Below are 21,625 nucleotides of genomic sequence, written 5' to 3'. Positions count from 1 at the left end.
TGATTGATCTATTTAAGATTGTATAGCAGTCGAAGTAAATGGTGCTAGCTAATTCAGTAATACACAAATCTTAAGCTAAAATAAGTCATAAAAGGCAACTCTATTGTAAGGACATATACAATTCTAAACATTTTCCTATCACTAAGTAAATTGTTTATTGAAACTGAAAGATAATGAACATTTCTCGTATTTGCTTTTCTTATGTTGTTTTTAATATATTATTTCAAAAAGTCGTACTGAGCAGTACGAAACAAGCACAAAATCAAAATCTTGATAAGTTAATTAAGCAACTACTACAAAAAACACATCACAAACTTTCCTAACAATCGAAATTTTCAAAAACATTTTTTTCTTGTCTACGAAGTTACCTGAATTCTGACTGAAAAAACTTATGCAATATGATTTTATAAATTTACATCTAATTCAATGTTGACATACTATGTAATTTTTCTCACACAGCTACATAAACACGTACCTCACATATTTGGAATAGCAATTAATAGTCTTATTAAATGTATCCTACCTATCTGAAAATCACGTTTTGATGATAAATAACGATATAATCAAAACTTGAATTTCTAATATATAAATTGAGACTTATATGTATATCTTTAAGTTGATTACTTATATTAACACCAGCTTATATGAAGAAAATATACGCATTTTAAGTATTTGAAACATTGTGAGGGTAAGGCAAACGTTTTCTTCTAAAATTACAAAAACAACTAACAAATGCGTCATTGGATCAAATTAAAAAGAAAACTTTAATATTTTTCATAATTTGTTCTTAAAACAATGTCTTTTAAAATACTTAATTGCACTATTAAATTTAAGCAATATGTTTCAGTATCAGTCTGTTTAGTGTTTGTTTTTTTATATTTATCGATGCACAACACTTTTAACTCCGATCTATCAAATATATTAGAGTATAATCAGATATCGTCAAATATTTAAATATAGAAAATAATGTTGAACATCACACTGCTAGTCTTTTATATCCGTACGAAGTATAAACACTCACTCTTTTACAGAAAGTTCATACGGTATACCAGAATAAAGCACTGTTCCCGACTCTAAGTCTATCATAGAGTACCAGAAATTTTCATAATATTTTATTTCACTCATTTTCCTCCGTAGTTCTTGAGCTACTCGAATCCTGAAACAAAATAATCAGGTAAAGTCACTTATACTACACAAAAACTGTAATCGACGTTTTAACTTTATTAGTAAGTTACCTTTTCTAAATCTTCATCAAACTGTCCATTGTCAAGTGATGTAGGGTACTCCAAATTATTTACTGAAAGATAAAAAATACATTTTATCAAACTAAACTTTGCAAATGTAAATAGTATAATTAACAATTTTATTGTATGCTTACTTCTTCGGTACCATCCTCGTGAAAATCCATAAGGAGAATCTAGTTTTAAGGTTTCTAACGCATCAGCTGTAAAGCCATACGAAGGTCTGTTGGTAAATCTTGGAGATTTAAATGGCAAGTCATCTAATTCATCTTCGCTTTTTGAATCCGCATCTTTAGACTCGTCTTTATTTATGTCGTAGTCATATTCACTACTTGCATTATTATCCCGCCATGGCTTTGAAGTCACCACATACACTTTTTCATTTGTTAATGGTGATATTGATGTTTGTATTTGGCCCCACGGAGCAGGAGTTGTAGTTGATGTGCTTCTAAATGTTGAAGCAGCTGTATAAATGTGTAACTTTTTCGTCTCCTCTGCTTCTGCATTTTTGCCAGTATTGTACTTATTTTTTAACCTTTCGATGGAATTATATTCTTTTCGTTTTATGAGATTAATATTTGTACCATTGTCAGTCACTACATGATGCATACTACTAGCGCCTTCATGGTCATATAAATCAAAATTATAATTGTTCGTTTCAGTTGGATAGTTATTTGTAAATGGATTGATTGTCGTGAAAAATTCATCAGGAATTTGTTTGGCATATTTTCCATTAGAACGACTCTTTTGGGGTTCACTGTAATCCTTAGAAAACTCTTGTTCAGTCCAATCATCTATAGTGTGCTGCAATTTTATTATGTCAAATGGTGGTTCTTTAACGTCATAAAAATCAGAAGGTGGCTTTTGCCGCCCTAAATTTTCAGTGTAACTTAATGCAGGTTCTTCAGTTGTTGTACTCAAAGTACTGTAACCTTCAGTTGCAATAGTAACAAAATTATTTTCCGTATTAGATTGAATTTTACGAGCTTGATATTGGTTCTCAGTAATTAAATCTTGCTGCTGAACAGCAAAATTATTTGTATTGCGGTCACTTCTTTGTGCTGTCGTATAAGGAACTATTATTTGAACAATTTTCGGACGATTTGTGTCTTTTTCTTCAGCTGTTGGAGGAGATAAATGTTCAGTAAAGTAGTTTCTACTCTCATCCCAATCACTCGTTAATGTGGCTGAAGAGGATTCTGTCGTCGTTGGTATTTCGTCATAAATTTCATATTCGTGTTGTTTGCCTGGCGTAGATACCATAAAAAAGAAATTATTATAATTTTTATGCGGTGCACTTGGTTTAAGATAAAGAAGTGGTGAATCAATATGCTGTAAATTACTTTCGGTACGGTATTTATCAACATCTTCGTCCTTAACTCCTCGTAAATCGGCAAAACTAACTTTATGGTTAAATGGCACATTAGGTTGTTTTAAATCCATAGGAACATTGCTGTCGTATAAATCATTTGTAAATTCATTTCCTATACTTTCAAAGCTCACATCTTGGTTAGACTTAGTTGCAGAAACGTGATCTTCTGATGCTTGAGGAGATATATCCCGCATTTCATCTATCACATAACTATTTTGTATATTTCTGTAACCTTTTGTATGGTTAAATGATTTTAACTCGTCTATATCAATAACAGGAGACTGAATTATAGTAGTAGGATACTCTATAGAATGTGTAAACTCTGCCAGTGGAACACTTTTTGCTATATTAAAATTATTAGATCCATTGTGTTGTATATGTATTCCTTGCCCGTAATTGAAAGCGTAAGTTGAAGGTATAACTCGGAAAGGTTTAGCGTTAAATATTGGAGGCAGTGGTGACACACTAAGGTTAGGTAATGCGACCGGTTGTAATGTATGAATATTTCTACCTCTGTTTAGACTGAATGGTGCCGGGTTTGCTAGCTCTATAGTCATATTAGAGCCATGTGGATTGACTCGATGATCGGGTAGAATTTCAGTCTTTATTTTAGACGAGGCCGCACCCGCCGCCGATACAGAAAATGGAATATCCAAAGCATATGTATTCAGAATTGGTTCTCCATAAGAGTTTCTGAAACCTGTAGGATGTGTAACCTTTGGTAATTGCAATTCCGAAGACGGTTCAATTTGGTTTAACAGCTCAACATCATTTTGAGGTGGTAAATAGTTATTCAAAACATCAGGCTTATATCCTAATGTATTCGGAGAAAGAGTAGTTGTTGAAAAATGATTTTCGTATTGAAAAGATGGAGTACCATAAGATGATATCGGTGTTTTATATGTTGAGTCAGGTATTCTATATGATGAGCTAGGGATTCCGTAAGATGATGATGGTCCAAGTGATGTATGAGGTAAGTCATAAAAAGAACTACTGCTAACAGAATATGGAGAATTGAGGGGTGCTTGGTAGGGCGTTGTTACTGAATGCGTGGGGCTGGGTGGTCCATAAGTTGAACTTGGAGGACTGTATGAACTACTAGAAAACTTGGAAGGGGCTGGTGGACCGTAACTAGCATGAGGTGTACCCGTCGAAAGTTTGATTGGAGTTTTGTAATTGTTTTGCGATGGAGTAAATGCTTGTGGCAAATTATGAGCTGAATTTAGAATAGTATTGACTGTTGGGCTTGGCGGGCCATACGTAGGCTGATTATTTTGTCGGATTTTATTAGGAGCTAAATCATATCGGATTACTGGTATCCATGGTACCAAGTTGCAAGGATTACATTTGCCCTGCAACGGTACATTGTGGTTATTCACGTTAGTATCTACATCAGATGTCTGTTGTTGAGAAGGAAAGAGCCATCCAGAGATTTTCTGAAACATAGACGGCGATGGTGTTGTTGCAAATGGTTGGGGCGGCGGTACGAAATTGAAACTGTACTGTCTATAAAATGGTGCGGGGAACTTGAAATCGTTGAGTGGTACAATTGGAGGTGTCGTAGACGGTAAAGGTGGTGGAGTCTGGTATTGATATCCGAAGTCATTCTGATTCTGCAATTTTCCGACTCCGCCGTTAAATGGCACAGGCAATATTGGCAGTATAGGTGGCGGTGGAGGTTTTAATAACTGTCCAAAATGGGAAGCATCATTGCTGTTATAGTTGTTATATCCATTTGTTGCTTCAGATCTGCATTTCGCAATCACCGCTATTAGAAGCGGAATTACCTGCAACAAAGAAAAGGAATATTAAAGATAATGTTTATAAATTAGTAAGCCCACAACTCAATCCCCATTAGAGCCGGGTGGTCTTAGGTTCTAATCCCCCTCTACTATAGAAAAGAGAAGCACTGTGTAGTCTGTGCATTACAGAATATATTATGTATGTATTATGAAAAAATTCATTTGAATTAAAACCAATTAAATGCCGGCATGGCAAATGTACCTGAGACTTCCGCCGTATGAAATACTTTTTTGGGGCTACTCTTATTCTTTTCTCCAATAAACGAAACCTCCGGTAGCTTAATCTATCCCCAAAAATTCGAGAAAATTAATATTTGAATTACTCACAACCAAATAAATTAACATACAAAAATACATAATAAAGAACACTTACTTTCACTCTCAAGACTAGATCTAGTTCCCGTGGGAGTCCCGAGTTAAAAAGTAGGTTACGTGTTATTTTACCCAATTATTCTTTGACAACGAGCTTGAAATTAATGGCATACTATCTTATGTAACTACGGTAGCCAATTATGGATATTTGAATGTGATGGCTCTAAAAGGTTGACAAGTATAAAGCGTTTTTTATACGTTTTCCTCGGCACTGAAGTAAGTAGATATTAGATCGATTTGTGAAATGAGAAATCAGTCAAGAGTTTTTAGAGAAACTTTAAAGGTTTCTAGCGAAGGGTTATAACGAAGCTAATAGCCATATATAATACTTCGAATACCTTTAATCTAGATCCTTTCAACCCTTGTGAAATTAATGGGGAACCTAAATAAGTAGACTGTTTCATTTAAGTTATAGTAGGTACTAAGCAAACACTCGCGTCATCGGCAACTTGGAAAGTCCTTACGCTTCTAATTTTAAAAGACGTACTTTCATATAAAGTTTGTTCACATATTTCTCCCTGCTCTCCCTCTCAAACACAAGCCTTTCTCAAGAGCCTGGCTATTTTATACAAAAGTATTTTTTACAAACCGATTCGTAGATAACCGTGTTAAACAAACATACTCTTCTGCTTTATAATATTAGTCTAAATATACAAGAAACACAAAATCTCCTAATCTTTCCAATAGGTGCTGCGCAGTGAAAACTCAAAAGAGAAAAGTCTAAAGAATACTAGCTCGTGAGAAGCAGATACAATAGCATGGATATGCGTTGTTCATTTCTCCACATTTTCTAGTTAATTATTAACTTTTAAGCGATATTAACATTAGCCATTAACTATTTTATTGATGACAGTTATCTATAGCTAATCGCTATTGTGCTGCTGTAGTTACTCGTAACCACTTTCATCAATTTTTGTAGAAATTAAATTTTCCAGAAATTGTTTCAGTGATAATTGCATTCTAACTCTTCAAACAGAAAAACTCCGAGCGGATCCCCGGACTTGTGACCGATGGTTGTAGTTTAAGTAGAAGATAGAAAAAATTAAAAAAAAAAACGAAATAAACCCTAGAATGGCAGAGAACAACCTTGAGCAATCTCAGAGGCTAGTGACTAGGGGTGCAGGTTTAAAAGGATCCTTTTGGACATTCAGCTCAAGTTATTCTCCCCGTATCGCAAGTAATCCATTTAAAATACATACCCTACAAGAGATGTGGATGGATCGAACGCCACGAGAACACTGAAGTAATTATATAGATTTGTAAAATCTGACATGCACTTGGCCGGTTTATTTTCTTTTCCCTGTTGAGATTTAAACCAAATTTTATACTGTTGATGGAACGAGCTATGCTCTGAGTATATCTGCGTGATTGAATGAGGAAATCTCTCAGAAATGAGGAGGTCCAAAGTCACTGACATAGCTCAACGAGTCACGAAGCTGAAGTGGCAATGGGCGGGGCACATAGTTCAAAGAGCCGATGGACGTTAGGGTCCCAAGGTACTGGACTGGCGACTCCGCACTAGTTAGCGTAGTGTTGGTCGACCCCCACCAGGTGAACTGACGCAGCGAGTCAAGCGAGTCCCAGGGATTCGCTGGATGCTGACGGCTCAGGATCGCGATTGGACGTCCCTACAAAAGGCCCATATTCTGCAGTGAACGTCCATCGGCTGATGTGATGATGACGATATAGTGATGATGCCTTGATGCTTCTGAAACTAAAGTTACTTGATATGCGTGATGTCTACCAAAATCGTAAGTCTCCAGAACATTGCCACATAATCAACAATATTCAGTGCTCGTATTGGGAACAAATTACGAAACTCTTACATATAAAACATTTAAGGCATTATTGAAAGAACATATTGCTGTAGATACGTGACGGAATAAAACTGTCTTACATATGCAACGCACGGGTTGGTAGCCGAGGATTTTGTGTGCGCTTTGGTGACATAACAGGTTTGATTTCAGATATATAATAGGGATGATGATAGTTTTTTAAATTGTATATAAATTATGAGTATGTTAATAGTAAAGCAAGTTTGTAAAAGGAACAGGGTATCTGCGATCATTACTTTCGGAGCTACAGGGATTTAAAGGGTCAGATTTGCGGCGCTGCCGCGGTTCCCTGAAAAACGCCCCATACAAGATGGCGCAAACTAATGACGTCGTAGGTAATGTATTGATTGTTAGATTTGTATGTGCGTTCAAACAAAATTAATCATATCTTTTTTATTTGTGCGTTTGTGTTTATAGTTCAAATATTAAAAAATGTCACATTTAATGTAAGGAAGCTAAAACTGCATGAATTTTCATCTAATTACGATAAAAGATTTTTAATAGATTTTGAAATTTTATAATCTAATTTATTTTGCAAATATCCAGACAATCTTTGCTTTTTATGTATAAATTAGTTAACATTGACCTTATTTACCCGAATGTATCATACAAATCAATATATTCAAACCTAGTCATCATCCCCATTCACCGAGGGGTGGTGGTTCGATCCCCGCCCCGTTGTTCTATTGTCGTACCCACTCCTAGCACTGCCTTTCCCGACTAGTTGGAGGGGAACGGGAATATTGGTCATATTATAAAAATATGGCAAATATTCTTTATTAAAAAATAAATAAATAAATAAAAAAACATACAACAATAAACAAATAAAAAGATGTCTTCAAAAGAAAATATGTCTACGTTAAGCTCTACTAGTAGCTTCTAGAGAAATTTTAGACAAAAGCTAATGTTAATTACTTGATTAGGGATAATGACAGTTTTTTAAAATGTATAAAAATTATAAATATGCTAATAGTAGAGCAATTTTGTAAAAGAAACAGGTTATCTGCGATCATTACTTTCGGTGCTACAGGGATTTAACCGGTCAGCCCCTGTAGTCTAGTGGCACGACAATTCTCTTTCTACGATCGCAAACGCTTCGAAAAGTAGAAAAATGTATGGGAATGACAGATCTTGATCACGTGACCTGTCGATAGCAAATGTGATTCCCATATATTTCGAAGCGTTAGCGATCGTAGAAAGAGAATCAACGTGCACTTGGCTGCAGGGGCAGATGGTTAGGCTTAATTTCAATATGCATTTTGTAGGTAGAATTTTGACGGCCTCCGTGGCGCAGTGGTATGCTCGGTGGATTTGGTCTTGGGTTCGATTCTCGGCTGGACTGATTGAGGTTTTCTTAATTGGTCCAAGTCTGGCTGGTGGGAGGCTTCGGCCGTGGCTAGTTACAACCCTACCGACAAAGACGTACCGCCAAGCGATTTAGCGTTCCGGTAAGGTGCCCTGTAGAAATTGAAAGGGGTTTGGATTTTCATCCTCCTAACAAGTTAGCCCGCTTCCATCTTAGATTACATCTTCACTTACCCTCAGGTGAGATTGTTTCCAAGGACTAACTTGTAAATAATAATAAAATATTTCTATAAATTGCATGTCTTGAGAATAATATGAATAGATCTATAACATGAAACGATTTCAACCACTCTTTAGACAGGTACAACGTACATAAGTACACAAAAGGAGGTCCTTGATAAAGATAATACCTATCGACAGTGCTGATACTCGGATATCATATCGTATCTATGGGTAATGGCCTTACGAAAGTAAAGGTTCATAACACCATTAGAATACGATGCCTTGAAAATCCAAATGGATAAGGAGTACCTACTTATAGTCCCTAAAAGGAAAAGTCTCGTGCATCATCGAATTATGTACACGAAAGAATTTAGAAATAATTTAAGTAAGTATCAGAAATAAAACTTTAGTGTGAGTTATTTTAAATCATGTAAAAAAAGATTTTGAATCATTGATAGACCTTTTTATTATTTAAATTCGAGTAGTATTTAAATGTACTTTTGAATATAATATAAATAAAGAAATTGAAAGGTTTGAATTTTAAAGTTATTTTCTAAATACTTTTCTATGTTAGTGTAGAATTAAATGATTAATAATATTTAAGTTAAGTAACATTTCCAAATAGCAGGAAATATAAGTAAAAACCAAATATGAATGAAGACGCAATGTTGGTGAATACAGCTTTACCAACAACTTACTTTCACTATTCAAATGACCCTTGTCCAAAGACTTCTCATTTAGTAAGTTTATGGAGCTTTATTAGTAAGCATAAACACGTTAACGACACTAATAATATAACCTTTTCATAATTTTTTATTACCATTCTTAGTACTATATAATACTGTGTTGTAGAATAGCCATTTTTCTCACAAGTAGGAAGGTACATTATAGTTATATCTAAGTCAGTTTTACATCATCATCATACCAGCTGATGGACGTCCACTGCAGGACGTAGGCCTTTTGTAGGGACATCCAAACATCACGATACTGAGGCGCCTGCATCCAGCGAATCCCTGCGACTCGCTTGATGTCGTCAGACCACCTTGCGGGGTCCCCAACGTCCATCGGCTCTTCGATGTGCCTATTCCTACTTCAGCTTTACAACTCGTTGAGCTATGTCGGTGACTTTGGTTTTTCTGCGGATCTCCTCATTACTGATTCGATCGCAGAGATACTCCTAGCACAGCTCGTTACATCGCCTGCTGTGTGACTTTTGAGCCTTCTTATGCCTTCAGTTTTACATAGAGAGCTTATATAGTCAACGAAGAATTTCAGATCTCATCATCCATAATGTAATACGGAATAAGGTTTATACCTTAGTAATTATTGTATAATTTTTTTTAGGTATTTTTAATTTTATAGTAATGATTCACTTCCGAGGAAGTTCTGTAACGCCGTCTTGTTCTATTCTAAATTTTAGAAGATTGTAAATTAACCTACACCATTATAAAAAGAAGAATTGTACGAGTACCAAAACCGAGTAAGACCCTACATAGTATTGTATATTACTTAGTACAGAATAGTATAGAAGTAACTAGTTCCTATTAATTGCTATCTTCTCAGATTTTAGAGGATTAAATTTTGGTTGGTTTCATTATTCAAACTTCTACAAAAACCATAAAATCTTATTTACTTGATATATAAATTACTTATCCCTAATAGGGATGATGACTAGGTTTGCATATGTTGAACTTTTTATACGTCTTGAAAGATTTTACTGGTTTCGTAGCGTAGAAAAAATATCAAAACCATTATATTTATCTTAAAAATTATATCTTTTATACAAAGTTCAATCTTAAAAACCAATTGTATTTTTGTTATTATGTATTTATACCTATTTACGAGTATAGTCACTTAAGAACGTTTTGGTAAAATTGGAGAAGTTTGATCCTAAGCCACAAATTAAATTTTAAATTATTTTGATAAAATCTATGAAAAACCATTTTGAATTTTTGAGACTATTTCAAAATACCCAAAAAACTTTAGCAACCTATTAAAATAAACATCAAAATATCATCTGATAAATGTCATCTACTTACTTTATGATATCCACGAAGGGTTGTCAATAGGCACCGGATGCCTTTTGTTACATAGAATCTCAATTTCGTTCATGCCAACTGACATACGTCAAAGTTAGTGAATTAACCTGCTGAGCTGACTTACTTTAAACAATGTAGTCGTAGCGATGATACGAGTAAAATCGATAGTGAAAGTTATAGCATAGCAATAATGATTATTAGCGGTTTGATGACCTAGCTGATGATTGATGATGAGCTGATATTTAAGCATTCGTAAATACTTAGTTGCTACAATTTCATACATAGCAATCACCTTTATATCCTTTAGAGCAATACAAATTATACCAACTTAGCTAAAAATTATTGTGCCTATGCCATTATCACATGGGACTATGTATATCTAAAGAGTTTATATTTTAAATAATTAGTACTGCGAACTCCTAATATTTCATCTACAATCCATACCACTACTCCACTACGGTGAAGGAAAACATCGTGAGGAAACCTGCATACCAGAGAATTTTCTTAATTCTATGCGTGTGTGAAGTCTGCCAATCCGCATTGGGCCAGTGTGGTGGACTATTGGCCTAACCCCTCTCATTCTGAGAGGAGATTCGAGCTCAACAGTGAGCCGAATATTTGTTGATAATAATGATAATGATGATGACTCTAATAATACTTATTATAAATGTGAAAGTAAATCTGTCTATTGATTTTGTATGATTATGTAAAGAACTATAGAGATAAAAATAGGGATTGAACGTTTATGTTAAGTATGACAGTGCTTATTTTTTCATATTATGGAAATGGCTCAGTGAAATAAAAATAAAGTACTTTCCTATTGTTTATACTCATATTTATCTGTATCCGGTAGTTCATTTAAAGATTCAAGAGTATTTTAAAAATTCAACTCTTTAAGAAGTAAATTGTTGTTGTTTTGTTAATTTTTTAAGTCAGCCAAGTTATATTTTTAAAAAAGGACACATAGACTAGATAGATAAATAGAATCGGTTAAATATAAATTACTTAAGGGTTGTTTTTTTTGAAAGTCTGTAATTTTTACAAATTGTATTAACGTAAATTGTTACATTGACTATCATTTAAAATATATAACGTAATGTACCTAATGCTACTCAACTATAAAGAGTAAAGTAGTAAATAAAACATACTATTTAAGAAAAAACTGAAGATCAAATTCCAATAAAAAAGACACATAAACAATCGGTTTAATATAAATTAGGGGTTGTTTCCAAGAAAGTTTGTAAATAATTATAGTTACGTAAATTGTTACATTGACTATCATTGAAATACAAAATGTAATGTACCTCTACCTAATGCTACTCAACTATAAAGAATAGAGTATTAGTAAATATTCAAGATCAAATTCCAAGAACGAAATGCTAATCCAAATTCCTTTGAAGCGACTCCAACCTGGGCGGTAGTCCATCGTTTATTTTAACGTCTCCTAATGAAGTCTACAAACAAATGGAGCAGTTATAAAACATAATGGAAAGACATTTAGAATCGTGCGTGGATGATCTTAATAGACCATCATCATCATACCCCGGGGTGAAAGGTTAGGTATTTTGTCACAGATTATGTAATGAGAAAAAAGAAAGCCAAGGGAATATTCCAAAGGTAATAAAGTTTGGTAATCAACGTCTTTAAGTTTCAGGTACGAGTATGTTTGAAAAATCAACCATATATTTAGAAGTGTAAGAATTAAACGTAAAAGCAGTACAAGTATTACAGGTAATAGATTTTTTGTAGCTCAATTATGTAAGCATAATGATAATATTATGTAGCTTATAATAAGCAAGGACTTCAATCTTATAAATATTATTATCATACCTAATAACTTGCTAATTGAAACTGTTTTCTTAATTAAGAACAATACAATTTTATTCATAATATAGCCTACTACCAGTACACTACATTGTGAAGAGAACTTCAAGACTAACGATCTAGATTTATAAACAACAATCAGAAAAGAAGAAGAAGAAGAAACATAAGAGTTATCTCAATAACCGGAACTTAATGCTCTATAAATACACTCTTAGATGAGACGTTACATTACATACAAATAAATCATGCAACGACAACAAACCTGCTTATTAACAAGTGTTATTGAATGCGGTGTAATGTTAATTGGTCACTAATTACCGGTGGATGTATGTACATACATATTTGTGCGTGCAACAACGTTCAGTTGATTTTAATTCCGCACATTGTCTGCGGTAACATTACATAAATAAACTTCGTGTATAACAATGAAGGAATTATTAAGTTTTACAATGTGACTTCATTTGTCTGATTCAGCAAATCCTTCCAATGTTGTGCTTGCTCTGATTTGTTTGATAACTAATTATAACGGCGCACTGCAATGCCTGAGGGGAGATCCACCACGCTGCTTAAAAGTGGATTGGTGGACTTAAGGTGATGATATGAAATTTCTTGGCGACCATTATCAGATGTTAATGTTAACGACATGATCGACGCTTAACGACTGTGTAACACCATCAACTTTCCATCTTCAGGCATTGAATTTGAAATTGAACTTAAACTAAAAATCTTCTTCTTCTTAGGGTGCCTCTCCGACTAGCGAAGGTTGGCAGTCAGTTTCTTGAACTCGTCTCTATCCTACGCGAGGCGATCCCGGTCCACTCTCTGATGATTCTCAGCCAAGACTTCTTCCTGCGACCAACGCCTCTTCTACTAGCAACCTTTCCCATCAAGATGAGCTGTAGAAGCTCGTATCTCTCGTGTCGTAGCACGTGCCCTAGATACGCGACTTTTCTCGTTTTGACTAAAAATAACTTATAAGAAAGAAAAGCTCAGTATTTCAATGCCCGACCCATTGCAACCATTAGACCAACGACGCAGTTAATCTAAGCTCTAAGTAATCTTTAAATATCCATTGACAGCAGCATAACAGGCGCTAGATTGACGAATCACAGTAGGACAGCACACAGTAAGATTCATGGTAAACATTCCCTTGAAATAGTGCTTTATTATTTTCAGTGAGGAGCTAGCTTTAGCTTGCTTCTACTTAGCAAGTAGTGAGAAAAATCCTTTGCACTCAGTAGATTATTCGTATTATATCTGATAGAGGTCTCGCTTTTCGAAGACAAATCTTTGCCTCCTGATTTCACCTATGGCTCTATCGGATCAATATCTTTTATCTGCCCAAGTGGTAATGACTAGATTTACTAGTGCTGTAATTTTGTTATGTGTAGGTAGAGATTAGGTGTAACAAAAGGCAGCTTATGTCGCGATCTTCGAAATCTAAAGGTTAAGTGGATGGAGTCATTCAATGAACCAACAATACAATTACACTCGTGGGATCATTCGGTATAAGCACCTCTATCATGGCGATAGGTGAGAAAATACGCTTTCACGGCCTTACAAGCATACATTCCCAACGTAACAATTGCATGGAACAATCATTAGTTCAAGAGCACTGAGTCACTCGCAGCTATAGCTTGAGAGACAGTGGGGAACGTTGTAAACGTAGTCGGATGACGATTCGCAGATTACCGGAAGAACACAGTTTTCGAACTGGGTCCAAAAAAATACGTAATTTTTCAAATTATTAACATTGACAATTCAAAATGGACGTATTGATCTTACTGAGTAAACATATTAAACATAAAACACAGAATAGACAGATATAAAGAAACTTAAGATAGTAGATCCAAAAATTACGACATGACGATATTAGACTAAATTAAGAACACAACACTTGGGTTAGTAACTCTAAAAGATGAACGGACCCCTATAGATAAAGATCCGCACTAAAATTAATCGAAATCTTCGCCAAGTTCTCAATAACTTCACAATTAGTGGAAGTAAGAGGATGTGCTTTACGTACCAGCTACGAGTAGGTCACGTCAACACTCAAGATATGACATCGTATAACTAACAAACAATATACGACAACTTTTGCTTTTTGTTCTTTGCGTTTAGTCATCACACTTTTTAAATAAACAAAAATTTCTTAATTTAAATATCTACATTTTTTATGTAAACATTGGCAGTGGTCACAAATGGTTACTTCGGAAAACGCTCTACTAAGGTCGCTATAGTTTTATCTGTTAAGATTTTCATTTCATTGCAAGACGTTTATTTACTTACGGCCTTAATTATTTAAAGGTTTAAAATAATATTTGTTACCCGTATCAAAAAATGGAAGCAGATTGACGTCGGGGTCCCAAGATGACTAATGACGACCTCGCACCGAAAAACGCAGTGTTGCTCGACCACCCACAGACGTCGTTAAATATGTCTCAGGGAGTGTCAGGACTATTGGATTTCCATAAAAAGCCCTAACTCAAGCCCGACGTGTATCGGCTAATGTGCTGATGATGATGATATTGACCCGTTCGAAGCCGGAACGAGTCACTGGTTCACTAAAGTTCAAGCACTCAATCCATCAGATATTTGACGGTCACCTCTGCTATTCTTGTGGTCGTGACATATGGTTATGTCCACAAACGTTTCTATTGTCATCTCGTTAATGACAGAACCACGATCCGGACATCAACATCTATCGATTTCTATCGTTTGTAATTCTTACTTGGGTACTTTTAGGGTTTCGTGACTTAAAAGGAAAAAGAAAGCCCTTGTAGGATCACTCTGTCGTCCGTCCGTGTTTGTTTGTCTCAGGATCTACGATTTTTTCCGACCGGAACAGAAACTTATAATTGTGACGCCTGTTGTAACTTGGAGGAATCAAAACTCACTCACAAGGGAATCAAACCTACTTAGCATCAACAGATCAGTTTTTTGGGAAGTTACTAATATGGCTTTCGAAAATATGTTTTTCTTTACATAGTTGTTTGCCAAATTTTATGATACGAAACACCCTAATGTGACCGCGATCTATATTCATGTATGGTATGACTAATAATTGTCCCCATACAGTATGGGGACAATTTAGTTCACTGTTCATTTTGTCAAGCAATGTGTGGTAATGTTTCATAGTTGGGGAGCTTAAATAATAGTAATGAATTGTTGCTGAATTATATATTGATTTACAAGGAATTAGTTACCAGGAGCGCGCGAACCCCACTCGCATTGGCCTGTTTTTTGGTGTATTGTATTCTTATATTTTTTTAATATATTTTTTTTTATTGAGAAAGAATACAATAAGGAACTTAGGCTAACTTATCCTAATAACTATACAAATTATGCCCACGTGGAATGGTGGCAATAATACTGGCTTCATTTCCGCGCTGGACAGCCAGGCTGGATTCGTATTCGTATTGGATATTATGGTAACTCACTCGTTCTACATCCACCTAAGCATTAGCTGACAGTTCTAGATAGTAGTTAGCCAGAACGGAAAAAGGGTGTCATACATTACGCAATAATGTTTAAAAAATTATGTGAACATTATATCAGATAGGAATATATCAAGCGAGTGCGATCTATTACGGATATTTACTTTGAAAACGAAAGTGCGATGCGCGCACGCACTGTCGCGACTCATTCAAATATAATCGGACATTACTTTGTACTGTCCATTTCTAATCGAGGTTTATTTGCTTGTTATTATCCATAAATATTGTGTAGAGGTGCCAGCTGAAAATCAGCGTTGTATGCCCTATCCTTGGTTGATGCAGTAAAATGCTGAGCTGGTACCTTTTTACCGACTTCAAAAGAAAGGAGGAGGCAATTCAACGCGTATATTTTTTTGAATGTTTGTTAGGTAACAAATGAAATTATGAGGTCATAACTTCGTCATTTCTTAACCAATTTTGAAAATTCTTTTTTTGTTTGAAAAAGTATAGTTCGAGTTTGGTCCCATTTAATTTTCATGATTTTCATGAAAATCAAATGGTGGAAAAAAAAAACAATTAAACGACGGTTCAGTAGTTTTGTGTTAAAATGAAAATGATCAAATTTCCCGTATTGTGGCGTTTTCGTTTACACACTAAAAACAGAAAAATAAAATATTTTTAACAAAAAAAATAATCTACTTCGAAATCACAAAAACAAACCAAAAAGCGAAATATAACATCATATGTGCTACCTACCTACTGATCACTTTGTAGGCGGTGCCAACACTGTGATGCATTAATTTTTTTTCCGATTAAATCATTTAGTTTTAGGATTAAAAGACCTTTCCCGTGATTCTTTCAGAAGCTGCTTGACAGCGCCTTCAAAGTGATCAGATGGTAGCACATACGATGTTATTTTTCTCTTTTTTTAGTTTATTTTTGCGATTTTGAAGACGATTCTTTTTTTAGGAGTCCATCCTTTATATTTATTTTTTCTATTATTTATTTTATTAAGTTATTTAAAGCACGCGAACAATACACATATTAAAGATTAAAAAACAATAGAATATGCCACAAAATATATGTTAACGCTAGGCGCACATAACATTTTATATAATTACATGTCAACACTTTATTTTTATAATTATTAAGATTTATCTAGTATGTAGATAGATTTGTACTATAAGTCATAGATAACTGGTGTTATATTACAAGTGTATTATTATTACCTCTATAGGTATTACATAACTCGTCCACATCGCAGAACGATCACCAATGGTTTTTTACGTGCCGCCAACAATACTATTAAAGCTGAAGAGAGACTAGACTGCCGCTTATTTTTATGGTGTTACGAAAGCCTTCTATCGTGTGGATGATTTGGCAAAATCTTGTGATTATATTTTGACACTCGGAGTTGGAAGAGAAATTCGAGAACAAGAAATTACGTCTGGTTGTGAAATACAATGTAAAAAAGTTTACGCTTTATGTCGTACAACTTTTGATCTCAGAATATTGCTCAAAATTATGATTGAGATTTATATACGCCTTAATAATCGTGTATTGAGAGAGATTAACATTTTTGTTTTTTTCTTTTTATTCTTAAACTAGCGGACGCCCGCGACTTCGTCCGCGTGAAACTCGATGTATACTTTCAACCACCCCTACCCTACCCTGCCCCTACCCTGCCCCTACCCTGCCCCTACCCTACCCCTACTCTACCCCTACCCTACCCCTACCCTACCCCTACTCTACCCCTACCCTACCCCTACCCTACTCTACCATACCGTATCCCTACCCTAACCCTACCCCGTTTTTTAATTATTATTAATATGAACTTTATACAATAACAATAAAGCTCAAATTGACTATGTTTTAGTTAGTAAACATTTGTATGGGAAAAAGAAAAGGGCTATTTTTGATGGGTTTTCCGGCAATTATTCCAATTTTTCTTCCTAAAACTTCAACGAACATTTTAAAAAAATATTGGCCAAATTGGTCCAGGCGTTGTTGAGTTATGCGCTTACCAACACATTTAGCGATTCATTTTTATATTATAGATAAGTAAGCCCTTGACTACAATCTTTTCTGATGGTAAGTGATGATGCAGTCAATGATGGAAGCGGGCAAACTTATTAGAAGGAGTATGAAAGTCTACACCCCTTTCGGTTTCGGTTGGTATATGAAGGGGTAGAGTAGCTGTAAAGTAGGTGTAGAGTAGCGGCAGGGTAGTTGTATGGTAGGAGTAGAGTAGGGGTATGATAGAAGTATTATAAAGATTGGTTAATAGTATGGTAGAGGTAGATTAGGTGTATGGTAGGGGTAGAAAGGGTATGGTAGAAGTATCGTAGGGGTAGGGTAGGTGTATAGTTGTGATAGAGTAGGGGTATGGTAGAGGTAGGAAAGTTGTATTGTAGGGTAGATAGTAGGAGTACCGTAGGGGTAGGGGTAGAGTAGAGGTAGGGTAGAGTATGGCTAGGGTAGGTGTATGGTAGTGGTAACCCTAAATTTTGATCCTTGTACCATCAACCCTAATTTTTATGATTATTTTAATATGAACATCGGAAAGCGCTGTGTTGGTTGACCCCAATAGCAGGCTTATTGTCTATTACCTATCCATAACCTATCTATTGTATGAAACTTTACCTGATGATAATGAATAACATTGAAACTTTGTATTCTTTCGCAACGACAGCGAAGTAATTACTTTGGAGTTCGCTGAATAAGGTTAATGCCAGAAACATGCTGACTAGTACATATTTTGGTTTTATTCATAATCAAATTACGTTTAGTCAGTGAGAACAATACGTTCATTTAGCATTGTTAATTCGTTCTTATAAAAAAATCACTGAATAAAGCATACTACATGTATAACTCTAATATAAATATATACCTACATGATAGTAGCAAACGCGTAGTCAAAAAAGAGTCCACATTAGCTAAATTGAACCGTAACGTTGGTCCAATGGTTAACCTTTAATGGTCACGAGGTATATTGACGACCTCCGTGGCGCAGTGGTATGCGCGGTGGATTTACAAGACGGAGGTCCTGGGTTCGATCCCCGGTTGGGCCGATTGAGATTTTCTTAATTGGTCCAGGTCTGGCTGGTGGGAGGCTTCGGCCGTGGCACCACCCTACCGACAAAGACGTACCGCCAAGCGATTTAGCGTTCCGGAACGATGTCGTGTAGAAACCGAAAGGAGTGTGGATTTTCATCCTCCTCCTAACAAGTTAGCCCGCTTCCATATTAGACTGCATCATCACTTACCATCAGGTGAGGTTGTAGTCAAGGGCTAACTTGTACAGAATAAAAAAAAAAAAATTACAAGACGGAGGTCCTGGGTTCGATCCCCGGTTGGGCCGATTGAGATTTTCTTAATTGGTCCAGGTCTGGCTGGTGGGAGGCTTCAGCAGTGCCACCACCCTACCGACAAAGACGTACCGCCAAGCGATTTAGCGTTCCGGTACGGTGTCGTGTAGAAACCAAAAAGGGGTGTGGATTTTCATCCTCCTCCTAACAAGTTAGCCCGCTTCTATCTTAGACTGCATCATCAATTACCATCAGTTGAGATTGTAGTCAAGGGCTAACTTGTAAAGAATAAAAAAAAAAGTATTGAAATTAAAAGATTTTTTATAATCGGTTTAGTAGATCCAGAGAGTACCCCTATAACCTCAAAAACTTTAACTCTTTACAAAATTAGTATAAATCTATACTTATATTATAAATCTGAGTTTGTTTGTTTGCTTGAACGCGCTAATCTCAGGAACTGCTGGTCCGATTTTAAAAAATTATTTCAGTGTTAGATAGCCCATTTACCGAGGAAGGCTATAGTATAGACTATATATTATCCCCGTATTCCTACGGGAACGGGAACCACGCGGGTGAAATCGCGCGGCGTCTGCTAGTTACTTATAAATGGCCTGTTTCAATCAACCGCAGGCGTCACATATAACGCACTTTACATAGTAAACAGTTTTATCATTAAGATAATAGAAGCACTCTACTTATTCACAAAAACAGAAGAAGCTTTTGTCCTTAAGTTGCTATCAGCTGCCGTCGTAAAACTTTTAGAGTGTTATTTCACAGCTCGTTTGTGATTCCAATACTAAATACATACAGAATGAATAAAATTTATATTACCTTACCTAAGTTACATAGTAGAGTAATTGATAAAAATAAGTCATTTATTTCAATTAGGCTTAGTTTACAAGCACTTTTGAAAGGTCAGGATTATGTCATAATTTAAATTAATCTAATGGTGGTAATAATAGTCGAAAACTTGAAATAAAAGTTACGAGGGTTCCAAATGCGCCTTGGTCCGAGAAATATATAGAGATAGGTAGGTAAGCACCTTTTTCAAAAATACAGTATACTAGCTGACCAAGCAAATGTTAGCCTTATCGTTAATAATAAATAGGGGTAGGCGGGACCTATATATTAATATTATTAAAAAAAATTGTTAAGGGGTGGATCACTCCTCCACGTCATTAACATAAGGGTATGAACAATAAATGTTGGCCGATTGTCAGACCTACCTAATATTCACACAAAATTTAATTAAAATCAGTCCTGCCGTTTCGGAGGAGTTTGGAAAACTAGCAATACGAGAAATTTATATAATGCTAGCCACCATCCAATAAGCTCATGTTCTAGCACCAAACGGAAGGACATACGATAAAACTGATCGTGCTGATAATTAAAAAATATATTAAAGCAGTCTATATAAAAAAAAACAGAAAATAGATATAGGTACCTACCTTACAATGAAAAAATCGATGTATTTCATACATGGATATTTTATTAACTATTTTATTACCCTTGTTCCCCTTAATAATTGGACAGACTGTTGGATTGGGTAAACATACGATAATAATAAACATAGTCCAGCAGTCGAAGACTGAAGCTATTGAGACTTTCTCTATATGCATGTACCTATATTCCATACTTTTTCAAAATAAAAATAATTAGCCATATCTTTTAATCATGACCTATACGCCCCATTTTCCTCTAAGTCAAAATCCTTGATAAAAGTCAATACTTCAGTAGACGAGGATCGAACTCAGGACTTCTCCGCCTAGCGTGCAACCCCTTAGCCGCTATTGCGGTTTCACTTAAAAGGTACAAAATACATATACTAGTGAAAGATACAGAATTAAGTCATTATTCCGATTTAAAAGATAAATTGTTATTAAAGTCAAAAGTAAACTAAGAAAGTTCGAAAGATAAGATGCAATCAAACAATAAACAAAACGCTTTTTAACATAAATTTAAGCTCACGAAAAATGTTTAGTGAAAAAACAGCTTACCCGCGTGATCGCCATCGCTCCTTGCGTTTATCTTTTCTAAAAAAAGATAAAAGATCTAGTCTGTTTGATCTTCACATAACTTGTACACAAATCCAAATATGTCACCCACAAGTTTTACACTAGCGCATTCCGACACCAAACCAAAATGCACGTAAATTTTCACTCACAGCCAATTAATTGACTTCAACGTGTTATCGTAAGAACTGTGCACGGAGGTATAAGCGGGTAAAGCACGAAGACAAAGTTCCCACGTGAGAGAAATGTTTGTAACAATAGCAGGTTGCGCGCGCGTCGAAAGGTGGGCAAAAAGCGAATGAACGCAAGAACCGCGCGATGGGGAGGCATTTGTACCTGCTGACCCATTTAGGGTTACACACTGTGAAGTTTATATCATGAACCAATGATATTTTATACTACAGATGGGGCACTAGCGCAACAAAACTGAGGCGGACAGATGTGTATAATTGTCTTAATCTCATTTAGTCGCTACAAATCTTAATAAGGCCGCGATAGCCCAATGGATATGACCTCTGCCTCCGATTCCTAACAAATGAGGTAAGTAATATTTAAAAAAAATAAATATCATGTGTCTTAAACGGTGAAGGAACATCGTGAGGAAATCTGCATACCTGAGAACTTTCTTAATTCTCTGCGTTTGTGAAGTCAGCCAATCCGCATTGGGTCAGCGTGGTGGACTATTGGCCTAACCCCTCTCATTATGAGAGAATACTTGAGCTCAGCAGTAAGCCGAATATGGATTGATAATGCATATTAAACAACGAACATTTCTGAAACAAATAACACCTAAATATCATGTACAATGTCGAGTTGTGTCTTCAGGAAGTGTAAAAACTATATACACATAAATATA

General features: G+C 35.4%; 1 protein-coding gene across 1 annotated transcript; it reads right to left on the bottom strand.

Annotated features, from left to right (window-relative positions):
- Nucleotides 1-1,018: 1,018 nt before the first annotated feature.
- On the bottom strand, nucleotides 1,019-21,085 carry LOC112045977 (uncharacterized). Its single transcript, XM_024082401.2, has 4 exons — nucleotides 20,755-21,085; nucleotides 1,379-4,400; nucleotides 1,236-1,297; nucleotides 1,019-1,156 (listed from the first exon to the last, which is right to left on the bottom strand). Exons 1-4 carry the CDS (start codon nucleotides 20,767-20,769, stop codon nucleotides 1,118-1,120), a joined length of 3,138 nt encoding a protein of 1,045 aa, XP_023938169.2. The 5' UTR covers nucleotides 20,770-21,085; the 3' UTR covers nucleotides 1,019-1,117.
- Between the last annotated feature and the right edge of the window lie 540 nt (nucleotides 21,086-21,625).

The sequence above is a fragment of the Bicyclus anynana genome, chromosome 6, assembly GCF_947172395.1.
Source record: "Bicyclus anynana chromosome 6, ilBicAnyn1.1, whole genome shotgun sequence".
NCBI classification, from domain to species: Eukaryota; Metazoa; Arthropoda; class Insecta; order Lepidoptera; family Nymphalidae; genus Bicyclus; species Bicyclus anynana.
The sequence above is the reverse complement of the archived record's forward strand: the minus strand, read 5'-3'. Positions and strand labels throughout refer to the sequence as shown.